Source organism: Mytilus galloprovincialis, chromosome 7 (genome assembly GCF_965363235.1).
Source record: "Mytilus galloprovincialis chromosome 7, xbMytGall1.hap1.1, whole genome shotgun sequence".
In the NCBI taxonomy this organism is placed as follows: domain Eukaryota; kingdom Metazoa; phylum Mollusca; class Bivalvia; order Mytilida; family Mytilidae; genus Mytilus; species Mytilus galloprovincialis.
Window position 1 is genome coordinate 24,190,282 of NC_134844.1, and position 12,207 is coordinate 24,202,488.

At 32.8% G+C, this 12,207-nt stretch overlaps 1 protein-coding gene across 1 annotated transcript in view; it reads left to right on the forward strand.

Moving 5' to 3' along the window:
• Nucleotides 1–524: 524 nt before the first annotated feature.
• LOC143084161 (uncharacterized) overlaps nt 525–12,207 on the forward strand; it is a 48,124-nt gene continuing 36,441 nt past the window's right edge. Inside the window, exons 1-6 of the mRNA XM_076260567.1 lie at nt 525–752; nt 6,111–6,201; nt 6,795–6,828; nt 7,750–7,879; nt 9,824–9,884; nt 10,778–10,884. Of these exons, the coding sequence (XP_076116682.1) occupies nt 582–752; nt 6,111–6,201; nt 6,795–6,828; nt 7,750–7,879; nt 9,824–9,884; nt 10,778–10,884 (594 nt within the window). The 5' untranslated portion in view covers nt 525–581. The remainder of the gene's footprint in view (nt 753–6,110; nt 6,202–6,794; nt 6,829–7,749; nt 7,880–9,823; nt 9,885–10,777; nt 10,885–12,207) is intronic.

Sequence of the window (12,207 nt, forward strand, 5' to 3'; positions counted from 1 at the left end):
TTTTAAGATTACGCACTAAAAATTATTACTTTACATGTCGTCTCAAAATGTCGTTTTATCTTTGCTTGAAGTAAACTGAATAAACATCAACTGGCAAATTATTTAAAAGGCCTCATTGTTTTTCCGAGGAAAGATTTTTACTTGTTTCGTGGTAGATTTAAATTTGTTTGCACAGTGCTTGAATTCTGCAAGTACTCCTTGTGTTGATTTCTTTCACTGTATTTAGTAGACTTCAATTAGTAAGTCAAAACGACACACTTCAAAAGGAGAAAACATATATATATAACGTACTTAATCGATATCCTGTCAAGATATACCTTTATTTAATTGATAAACAGCTCTATGGTATCTATCGAAGTATTAACACAAAACTTTCTTGTTTAAATTTGGTGTCCAATAACTTAAAAGTTTAAACTGTTATGGCCAATCGAGATTTTCGATAAGAGTTGGTGTTTGAACAGGCCTAGTATATAAGACATTTTGACTTCCTGATTCACAATTAGATTCAAACGTGAAAAGGGTTGATCAAGCGTGACTTGATGTTACGCAAAACATAATATAATAGTTATTTCACAACTACAATGGACCAGCCAGGGTCCGTAGTATGGACCTTCTGGTTTTTATGCCTATTTATGGTATATAGGCCAGTCAACACTAACTTTATTAAGTTTAGACCATTCTATGAGTACCAGTATAATTTCCAGTCGGATTCAGACGTCAAAGACCTCGGAAAGTTTAAAGTCGATGCAAAGGTAGGCCTCTGAACAACCATATTGTTGATTTACTTTTACTTTGTTTGAAAGTTCCATCAAAATGCACTTTTTAAAATAGATGCATATATTTACTAAAATTCTTTAAAATGTTTTACGTATATGCAATTCAGACGTCTTCCATCATTGATTTGAGAGCAAAATCTGCAAACTGTAAATTTAGACTGTGGTAGTCTTCCTTTGAAACGAAAGGCAATGTTTTTTTTTATATATGATTAACTTACTGCAAAATCACTTGTTTATTTGTATGATTAGACCGTTAATTTTCCCGTTTGAATGGTTTTACACTAGTAATTTTGGGGCCCTTTATAGCTTGTTGTTCGGTGTGAGCCAAGGCTCCGTGTTGAAGGCCGTACTTTAACCTATAATGGTTTACTTTTTAAATTGTTATTTGGATGGAGAGTTGTCTCATTGGCACTCACACCACATCTTCCTATATCTATATACGCAGTCAAACGACCGTATTGCAATTCTATGTTTTGTTGTTGTAAATTAAAACTTTCAGCTCCCAAATGTGAAATGCATTAATTTTATTTGATTGCACATATAAAACTAAATAAGTGTTTATTTACGGAGACGAAAATTTAACAACGATAACATGCTTCTTTCCGTTGTCAGGTTTTAATCAGTAATTGACAATGGAAGTTATTTTCTATCTCACATCATATGTCTTTATACTGATAAACAAATGTGTTAGTTTGATACAAGATATGCAAATGTTAGGTTTTATATTGACTAGTTCCTGTTTGAGAAGTTGATTTTAACATATTGTAAGTTAAAACAGCCAAAGACAGATGTTGGTGGTTGATGATAATGTAAATAAGACGTGATGATTTCAACTAGAACTGCACATGTCCGCCCATGCATAAGGGCCTTTAGTTTTAAGAACACGATATATTTTTGTACTGTCAATCTATACGATCTTTGGAATCATTTGCTATTAAGCTTTTGAATGGGGATAAAAGTATTATATATAACTATAGTTCCTCTATCATAGAGATTTGGTGAACATGAAATATATAAATTAGAAAAATATAAAACAAACAATTTAACGGACACAACTATCGATTGTAGAAACCTCGAACTGCAGGTTTTTTCCCCATAACGAATACAAATCTTAGAGAAAGAAGTTATTTCGTCATTTTCTGATTCATATGCAAATTGCTCTTTATCCCAATGTTTAGAAATTCGAACAACTGTGTTGTATATGTAGTAATTTACAGTATTACTGGAAAATACAACTTTTTCACAAATCCTCTTTGCCAATAGTTTTGCCCTCTGGTAGCAACAAGTAGGCAAATGTTCTAGATTTTAAACATTTTTTTCAAACAAAAAAATACAACGTTAATTTCGTATCAAACATCTTCCGTTAGTCCTAAGACAAAGGGCGGAGGCGCTGTAATGTTGAACGTCATGCAAAAAGACGATAAACTGGCCTGAAAACGTAGATCGTCCTTTGTATTGGTGCTTTCTACGGTAAATGTTTTTAAAAAACTTGATCAATGTTTTTTTTTTGTAAATTGCTGTCCGATTGACGGTTTACATTTTTTTAATAATGAAACGCCAACGCCATTTTTGTCATAATTCATGTTTGATTTTCGGATAAATTTTTTTATAAAACAAAAAGTATAATATTTCCCTTCCTTCTTTATATAAGAAAAAAATGAAACACAGTCTTCTCTTGTTATGTAACTATAAACAAAACCTTTGTTTTCACTTGATATAATCAAATGAAAGATAAACCTGTGATTTGGTCTCTGATAGAAAGTTTCAATCATAACACATCTTCTTATTTTTATATGTCTATTTTTTTTTATCACTGTTGAACCTAATTTACTAGCCTAAATCAATTTGTTTTGTTACCTTCACTAACTATCCCATTCGTCTAAACTGGCATGAAGACGTCTTTCGTTCCTTTTGTTATTTCACCGGAAAACTGAACTAAGATTTAATTAGTTGTTAGTGGCTTTGAACTAGCTGTCAGATAACTGCGAGTACTCTCAGATCTGTTCATTGTGTCTTTTTGTGTCGGGATGTATAAGTACCCGAGCACGTCCACTTGTATTTTTTGTCCATCTGATGAGTTAAGCCTTTTTCAACTGATTTTATAGTTCGTTCTTATGTTGTACCGTTATACCACTGTCCCGGGTTAGGGAAGGGTTGGGATCCCGCTAACATGTTTAACCCCGCCACATTATTTATGTATGTGCCTGTCCAAAGTTAGGAGCCTGTAATTTAGTGGTTGTCGTTTCTTTATGTGTTACATATTTGTTTTTCATTCATTTTTTTTTTACATAAATAAGGCCGTCAGTTTTTTTCGTTTGAATTGTTTTACATTGTCTTATCGGGGTCTTTTATAGCTGACTATGCGGTATGGTCTTTGCTCAATGTTGAAGGCCGTGCGGTGACCTATAGTTGTTAATTTTTTGTGTCATTATGGTCTTTTGTGGATAGTTGTCCCATTGGCAATCATGTTACATCTTCTTTTTTATAAGACACTAAGGAAGCAGTACCACTCTCGTATAAGCTTTTCTGAGAGGTGACTACCGACATGATAGCTGAACCAAATTTCAATATCAAACCAATGTCTTTCGTTTTTGCTATTGATAGAACCTCTAATACTTTTTTAAAAATCATGTTACACATATACGAATTGTAGACTCAATGTCATATAAAGAATACGCGGCATACAAAGAATTACATATATACATGTATGCTTGTGGAGTAATACGTGTCTATAAATAAGGAAAACGATACTACGAGTACAGTAAAAAAAAATCGACGGGAAACAGACAGCACTTTTAACATTGATAGAAAAACAACGAAAATGAAATCAACATTCAAATCACAAAAAAGTGAAATATACAGTTAAACCCGATCCTGATAAAACCGAATTTAGGAACTGCGAAAGGATCAACAGTATTTGCTCCACTTTTTAAAATATAGATAAGTCACATTACATGATTTTACAATATACAAATTCAGATTAAATCAAATGAAATCAAATTAAGTTTATTGTACGAAAAAAGGTTTCCAGCCCAGAATGATGAAAATGTATAAAAGTATAACGTTAAAAACATGTACGGCCTAAATGAACAAAAAAAAGTTTTCTGTTTTAAGCACCGATATTGATTGGTAATATAAAACTAAAAGATTCTTAATGTTTCTTTATTTGAAATATTAAAATGAAAATTTATAAAAAAAAATTCTCTTAGTTTTACAGTTAAATGTATGCTCTCATCCACCAGCAAAATACATCCACACTTTCCTTAACTTTTTATGAACAACTAATAAACAAAAATCCCAAAGGAGTAGGTCCAGTAAGACCCCTTTTTGGAGCCAAAATATAGCAGTTTTACAAAATTGTTAAAATATAAACTTTTAGTTATTTATTGGACAGTGGAATTTTTCTGCTACATAAATATGGGCTATTGACAATACAATGTACATATATCGAGTACTAGCACCATAAAGTCATGCTAAATTACTGATTCTTCACAATTCTAGCATTTCAGTTAAATTTTAGACGGTTTTCGTGTAAAAAAAAAAAGTGGCCGCATTCGTGTTCATCCTTAATATTGAAATGTAAGTTGTATTTTATGATAATACATAACATATATAAAGGTTGAGGATGAACACGGATGCGGCCACTTTCATTTTTGACAAAAACATCTGTAAAGTGACATTTTTCGGCAATTTGGTAGATTTTTCATGTATGAGCTTGAATCGGATGGTTTTTAATGACTAAATTTATCAGTTCAAATCTTTCACATAAACTAATTGAATCAAATGAAATAGACACATAAGTGTTTAAAAAGTAGTTAAAATCTTTCGTCAGATAAACCTGAAATTTGAGGCCATAATCGGTCCTTACCGGACCTACTACTTTTTAATGCGCTATTTATTAAGAATGATTAACCAGCACCAGGAAAAAACGAAAAAATAAACAAAATGATAAACGAACTAAATAAGAAGAACTATGGTGGCATTTAGCATGTATATGCCACCATAAAGAACACTACGCGCCTACGAATCAAAATAATAACAAGAATGTATCCCCAGTACACGGATGCCCCATCCGCACTACCATTTTCTCAGTGGACCGTGAAAATAGGGGGAAATCTCTAATTTGGTATTAAAATTAAAAAAGATCATATCATAGGGAACATGTGTACTAAGTTTCAAGTTGATTGGACTTCAACTTCATCAAAAACTACTTCGACCAAAAACTTTAACCAAAACTTTGACCTGAAGGGTGACGAACGGACGAACGCACGAACAGACGAACGAACAGACGGACGGACGGACGCACAGACCAGAAAACATAATGCCCATAATGAGGCATGAAAACCATTCACACCCTCCTTCCACTTTCTAAAAATTGCAACTACTCATTATGTTTGCAAAAAATAAATCGAATGTGCGCAAATAATCACCGATAGAAATGCAAATGCCGACCCCTTCTGTGAGCCGACAAAATTATATCAAGTTAGTTCATGTCGTATTAAATATTAAGTTTTGTAAACAAATGTTCCTACCCCACAAGGAAGTAATTCTAGGAGACGTCACTTGATAGTTTAATAATCAACTCAAATATTTTAAATAGTAAGGAGAAAGTTTCTTTACATGTCGGGGACAATGATAAATACAAGTAATATATTCATTAGAAATTCTTTTTCTATAAAACGTTACAATGTAATCTGATGTTTTCTATTGTGGCAATGTTGTTTGACTGTTCACTGCATAACAAAGTAAAAGATTTCAATGAAAAGATAATCAATTCTATGAATCATACCGATAAATATATACAGAAGTGGGAAAATGTTGAAAGTAGAAAATTAAAGTGTTAACATATCAAATAAAAAAAACTAGGATTAATTTGTTTTTCTTCTTTTCGTTTTGTTTGTTCGTTCTTTCGTTCGTGTATTCATGTGTTTTATGCCCCACTTACGATAGTAGAGGGGCGTTATGTTTTCTGATCGGTCCGTCTGTCTGTCCCGCTTCAGTTTAAAGTTTTTGGTTAAGATAGTTTTTGATGAAGTTGAAGTCCATTCGACTCCAAACTTAGTACACATGTTCCCTATGATATGATCTTTCTAATTGTAATGCCAAATTAGAGTTTTACCCGAATGTCACGGTCCACTGAACATAGAAAATGATTGTGCGAGAGGGGCATTCGTGTACTGGGGACACATTCCATTGTTTGTTTTTATTTGTTTTAATTTGTGCTTGTGCTTGTTTTTGTTTGAGGTTAAAGTTATTTTGATACATTAATCCCTGAAACGCGTTGAAAATATGATAAAAACATTTTTTTACCATAAGATGCTTTATTCATTATAGATAAGTTACACGAACATAGAAGAAACAGGTGCTTACCAGGAGATATTACTGAAAGTCTATACCTTCACATTCAAGGCTAACCATGAATCAGGTATGAATATATATAATGGTGAAGCGACCTAAGCTAATTTCTATTGTACGTCCTTCTTTATTTTGTCTTTTGTTGTGACATCGGTAGAGATTTAAAAGGATCGAAATCACTCAGTGCAAAGGAAGGAGGGGTAAAATCTAGTGGAACTCGACTTTTTGCAGCATAGAACCCCGCAACAGTCGTGTTGAGATGAACTTTAAAAAGATGGCAAATCCTTGATGATCTCATTTTTTCTGTACAAATTTATCGAATCGGGGAATTAAGATATTGGAATATGGTATAGACACTTGTTAATTGTTGATATGCGTATGCTGACCAATATGTCCATTCACGGTGTCGTTTTAATAGAACTGCAATTATCGCAAAATTCCTCGTTTTGGGGATAATAAGACATTATTTTACTATGAAGTTTTTAACTTCATCTGGAAAACCTTTAGCAGTTATAATTAGCAAGTATATTGGGTAAATAACTAATATATATAATTAATGTTTTACTTTAATTTAATTTAGATAGTTTAAAATATTTAAAATGTGCACCAATACATTATGGGTTGACATCGATCTAATGCAGTTTATATTTCAAACTTTTTCAGGTACTTCTGGCCATGACATGGATCTTTCGAAATGGTAAGTATTTTCATATTAATTTGTTTACCATATTAATGCATATATAAACGGCGGAAGATCGTTATGGTGGTGATGTTTATGTGTTTAGTTAGATGCGGGAAAGGGGTGTGATCATGTTTCTCAAATATTTGATATTTTTATATTCCGGTAAGCAAATTTTTGTTGGAGAAACGAGCTTTACGGTGTCTCTTGTGGACAGTTTTTTTCCCATTGGCAATCATACCACATCTTCTTTTTTATATTTTTTTTTACATTAGGGGTTAACGGAATGTAGCCTACAGTTTGAGTGACAGTATCATATCCCGCTCAAATGAAATTTTTAATATGATAATGAAACCGAATGAAAAATTCTAAATTATAAAAGTATATTTATTTGTATTGTATCAAAGAGAATTAATATCATAAATATATTAGTTGAGAGAAAACAAGTAATAACAATAGTATTTCATATTTGTCGATTTTAGCAAAATGTCATTGGATTAAATTATTTCCCCAGCGATGAATAAATTTCTTGCATAACTATCGTGACTTATTTGATCGCTGAACGCCTGTTTATTAAAGTTAATGATTATTGGTGTGTCCATGATTTATTGGTTGTCTAACTGTAAGTGGCTTATTCTGTCCCTTGCCGAATGACTTTCCCTCCGAAAGTATAATCGCAAAATAGAGTTTTATTTAGCCAATTGTGTTTCTCTAAACTTCTGACAGGCTATATGGTGTGGTGCCTGCAAAGACATGCGATTCAGAAGAGATGTCTCAGACAGCCATTTACTTTCTTGATTAGCTGATTAACGTCGCTGCGGTGAGGATGAAATTGTACTTTGTTAATTGTCTACAAAATATTTTTTTTCATGATCAAACTTTCGATTAGTATTTATTCATTTTGGATCATATATATATATATATATATTTATTCCATAGGTTTTCTTTTGAAATAACTCCGCATGGGGAGATTTTGAACGTTTATCATCCTAAGGAAGATGGTGAGGTATTGGCCACAAAGAAAGGGTTTGCTGCTCTGCTTGCGTCGAAACTGCACGGGAAACAGCAGGTATAACTTATATCATATATATCAGTGTTTTAACACTACACTGAATAAACGTACACTGTCAGACAGTTTGAGACTGATTAGACGTTAGGATGTAAACTGAAAACGATCCAGTTCATTATGGAAACAAGGAGTTCATACCTGCCAACTTGTCTAAATGCCCATGGGGGTTTTACGCGTAAGATTGTTCTTATAGTCCTACAAAACCCCCAAGGTGGCCTTCAAAGGCATTTTGATGTTGATTTTTAGATCATTCATACATTTATAAACATAGAGACAAAACTGCTCTTTCAAAATTTTAAGTTGGGAGCCTCTATGAATAGCAAATAGTTCACAGTTGGCAGGTATGAGAGTTGATTATTCCATATTGTTACGTACATTTCACTGATCTGTATTTAGACAAAAATTTACATACCAGAAATATATAATATCGTTTTATATGTCTCTGAAATCGTGAGTGAATTTTCAGGACTTTTCAAATTTGTGTCCACACTGCGGATTGCCGTTTCTTTCCCCTTACCAACATCGTCCCTTAAATAAAGTGTGGGAACCGACAGTCAAGATACGTTGATATTATATTCCCACTAACATTCCTTTCATATTTTATTCAATTGAAAGATATTAGGCATGTTTTTTTTTGTTTTAAACATATAACATTATCTCTGGAACAAACAGGTTGGGCTCAAGTAAGGAAAGGGGGGTATTCCCTGTTTTCAAGGAACACCCCAGTTTTATGATGTTACCCCCCCCCCCCCCCCCAGTCTACAGGGACTTCGTTTTTTCTATTTCAATTTATGGTATAATATTTACAAATGGTGCATTTTAGCTGCATCAATAGTATTTGCAAATTTCAGGACCAACAAAAATTTCATTGGGGGGGAGGGGAGGGTTTCGATAAAACTAACAAGTTGGGCACAAGTCAGGAAAAGGGGGTATTCCCTGTTTTCAAGGTGTTTTCAAGGAACGCCCCAGTTTTATGATGTTAAAAAAAACCAGTTTACAGGGACTTCCTTTTTTCTATTTCAATTTATGGCATTACATTTACAAAGGAGTGCATTTTAGCTGCATCAATAGTATTTGTAAATTTCAGGACCAACAAAAATTTCATTGGGGGAGAGGAGGGTTTCAATAAAAATGTCCTGCAATTTTTCGTTGGCATTGTAATCTCTATCCTGCCTTTTTATTTTTCAATTCATTCAGTACTGTTATTTTTATTAATTTAGATCAGATAATAATACTCAAAACTTCTGTCCTGCCTTTTTTTCAGATTTCATCCTAGCCCCTACCCCCATAAAAATCAAATGGTTGCTCCCTAAGTGGAGCCTTGTTTAGAACTCAAAAACACACACATCTTTTGTCATATCTTTCAGACTTTTGTTGAGGTATCAATTACTCCAGGTGTAACTGATCATGACTTTAGGTAAATTCATGGTACATGTATATCGCCATCTTGGATTGTAGGATTGCAGTACAACATCGGTCTAGTTATTTGCCCAAATCGTAGAATTTGGAGACAGATTTCAATTTATCAGTTAGACTTTACTTATATGAAGAAAAAATGGTGATTTATTGTTTTATTCAAAATATTAAAACGAATATCAAATCTTGTGTTTTAAGAATATTTTTTTCTTCAAATAAGCCATTTAATACATACATGTAACTCTTTTTGTAAAAAATATATATATACTGGACTGATAGGGATTTTTAATATTTTTACTTGTAGCAAGAAAACAAATCAGCGACACCATTTTTACTATGGATTTTGAGCAATATTTACTTGACATTTGTCCAGGAGTCTGTTTCCCAAATAAAAACTTACGATTAAGATTGATCGTAAGTCATTAACAATTCAGTATACTTGCGATAAATCTGAATTGTAAGTATTTTTTTGGAAACTGACTCTTGAGCTGTACATTTCTTACATTGAAATATTTTGCTCATTTGTAGATTTTGGGAAACAAGAGAGGAAATCAGTGGGTTTATCATACGAAAGAAATAGGAAATGAAGGTAACATTACCAAATAGGAAAGTGAAATTGCTGATGGTGAACTTAGCTTGTAGGCAGGCATACTAAGTTAAGATAGAACTGAAAAGGTTTAATTAAATGTTTGTACTTTTAAAGTAATCAAAACAGACATATAAAACATGTAAAAGTTCAGCTAACAGGCCCGAGAACACAGTTATTTCGTAGTGCATTTCTATTAGACAATAAATTCAAATTAAAAAAATCGCACCTGCTCTTTCTCAAAAATATTTTTACAGTGTAGTGTACTACCAGTGAGACAAATAATATCAAAATTATAGAAACTTCTACCAGCTCTAACTCAAAATATTGACAATTTTGTGTTAAGGGGGTGTAAAATTCAGTTTGACAGCTTCAGATGTGATAAAATTTGACCTTTTAGAACTGGACCAATTCACTACTTAACATAAAGTTTCAGCACCCAAATTTTTTTGACATGTAATTACATTCCCCTACTTAATATTTCATGCATTTAATATCAAGAAATAAATTGGGAAAGTGTGTTAAATAAAACATGCAAGTTATACACTGTTTACACTAGGGACTATATTCGTAGACAACGAAAACCAAAGAACGATAACTGTGTCCTTGGACCAACATTATTTAAATGTATTTGTCTAAGTTCTTGGAACAAATGTGTCACATAGTATAAATTGGCATGAGTATCATTAGTACATGTACATTTGTAGTGAGTTTTACCAAAAATATATTCGAAGCCATTACAGATGAACTAAATGTATTTATGATACGTTATCATTGATCTATCATATGGTGATAGTTTTATTAGCACCCTCATTAGGGTGGGGGGGGGGGGGGATATAATATATATAAACTGAAAAAAGAGACAGCATGTACATGTGTTCTTTAATATTTTGTAGGACCTCATAATGCAACCTATACAGTTGTGGACACTGCCACTGGAATTGAATTCAGGAAAGTACGATTGGGACATCCATTTGTTAATTCCAAGAGTACATTTCAAAAGGTATGGAATAAATGTTTATTTGAATTCGTTCGCAATGCAAGAATAGAATAACTTCTTCAGTCATGTCAGTTTTTATCAATTAAGGTGGCAATACATGTATTTCAGCATGTGTACTCTGTTTTCTTTATTCTAAAACTGTCTGAACGACATCATAGTACATGCACATGCAGAGAAAGTATGTATGAAAGATACATGACAGGGAATTTATTTTGTGAAAGTCTATATAATGACCTGATTTACTGTGTATCATCATTGTTTTGATTTCTACATCCAATTTTTCACTCAATTACTAAGAGTACAAGGCAGGGCCGTAACTACATTGAGGCAAATGAGGCAAATGCCTCATGCTGGAAATTTCAAAAAAAAACACAAAAAAACCTGAAACAAGATTGTCTTAATTCATATCAACCTGAAATGTTTTCACGGAAAGTTTCTTGCATGAAGCAAGTTCTCTTCACTCTCTGATGTCGCCCCTGCATGTTTTTCGTGATCCATGAGTCATCCATGTTTCTATTTTACTTTTAGCTTTCAGAGTTGATGGTCTATTGTTTGTACTTCTGTGTCCCGGGTTTGTCTTTTGTTCATTTATTGTCCTACTTTATAACTATAGTCTGCAGAGTGTTGATTTTCATTTGTAAAGTGTGGTTTTTGCAATGTTGCATGTCCACCGATGTCCAGACATTGTGCGAGAAAATATTTTAAGAATATACAATGCTACTGGACATAGAAACAAAATGTCGTTTCTGCATGGAGAATTGAACTCGATATCAAAAAATACAAAACTGGCTCTTTTTTTTTGTAGATAAATCTAGATAGCTGACATGGTTTAAATCAAAGTAAAACCACCAATTCCCCGGTATCAAATCATCTTTAAAAAAAACGTCAATGTATTGCCATATGACCTTTTACATTGAAGGGTTAAACTTGCATGAAGTCGTTTTCAGACTCTTAAACAGAAAATAAAAAAATATGAAGTAAACGTGCACATGACCTTATCTCACACAAAGTCAATGCATAGAAAAAATACAAATGCTCATTGGCCAAAGTTTTTTTTCCTGTTCTTCATCTTGATAGTTGGTGGAGGGTCTTCAACAATAAAAGAATCATTAATACCGAAAAACAAGGTCAAGATGGTCCTTAGTGTCGACTTGAGCAGTACTAGTACTTAAAGTATAATACTGCACTGTCACTATATTTAAATCTAGTCATAATTAATCACCAAAGTCTCAATTATGCACTGAATACAAGACAAGAACAGACAGACATAATGATAATGAGAATTTCGGTTTTTGCTTTATCCTACATATTCGTCTACTTTTAATG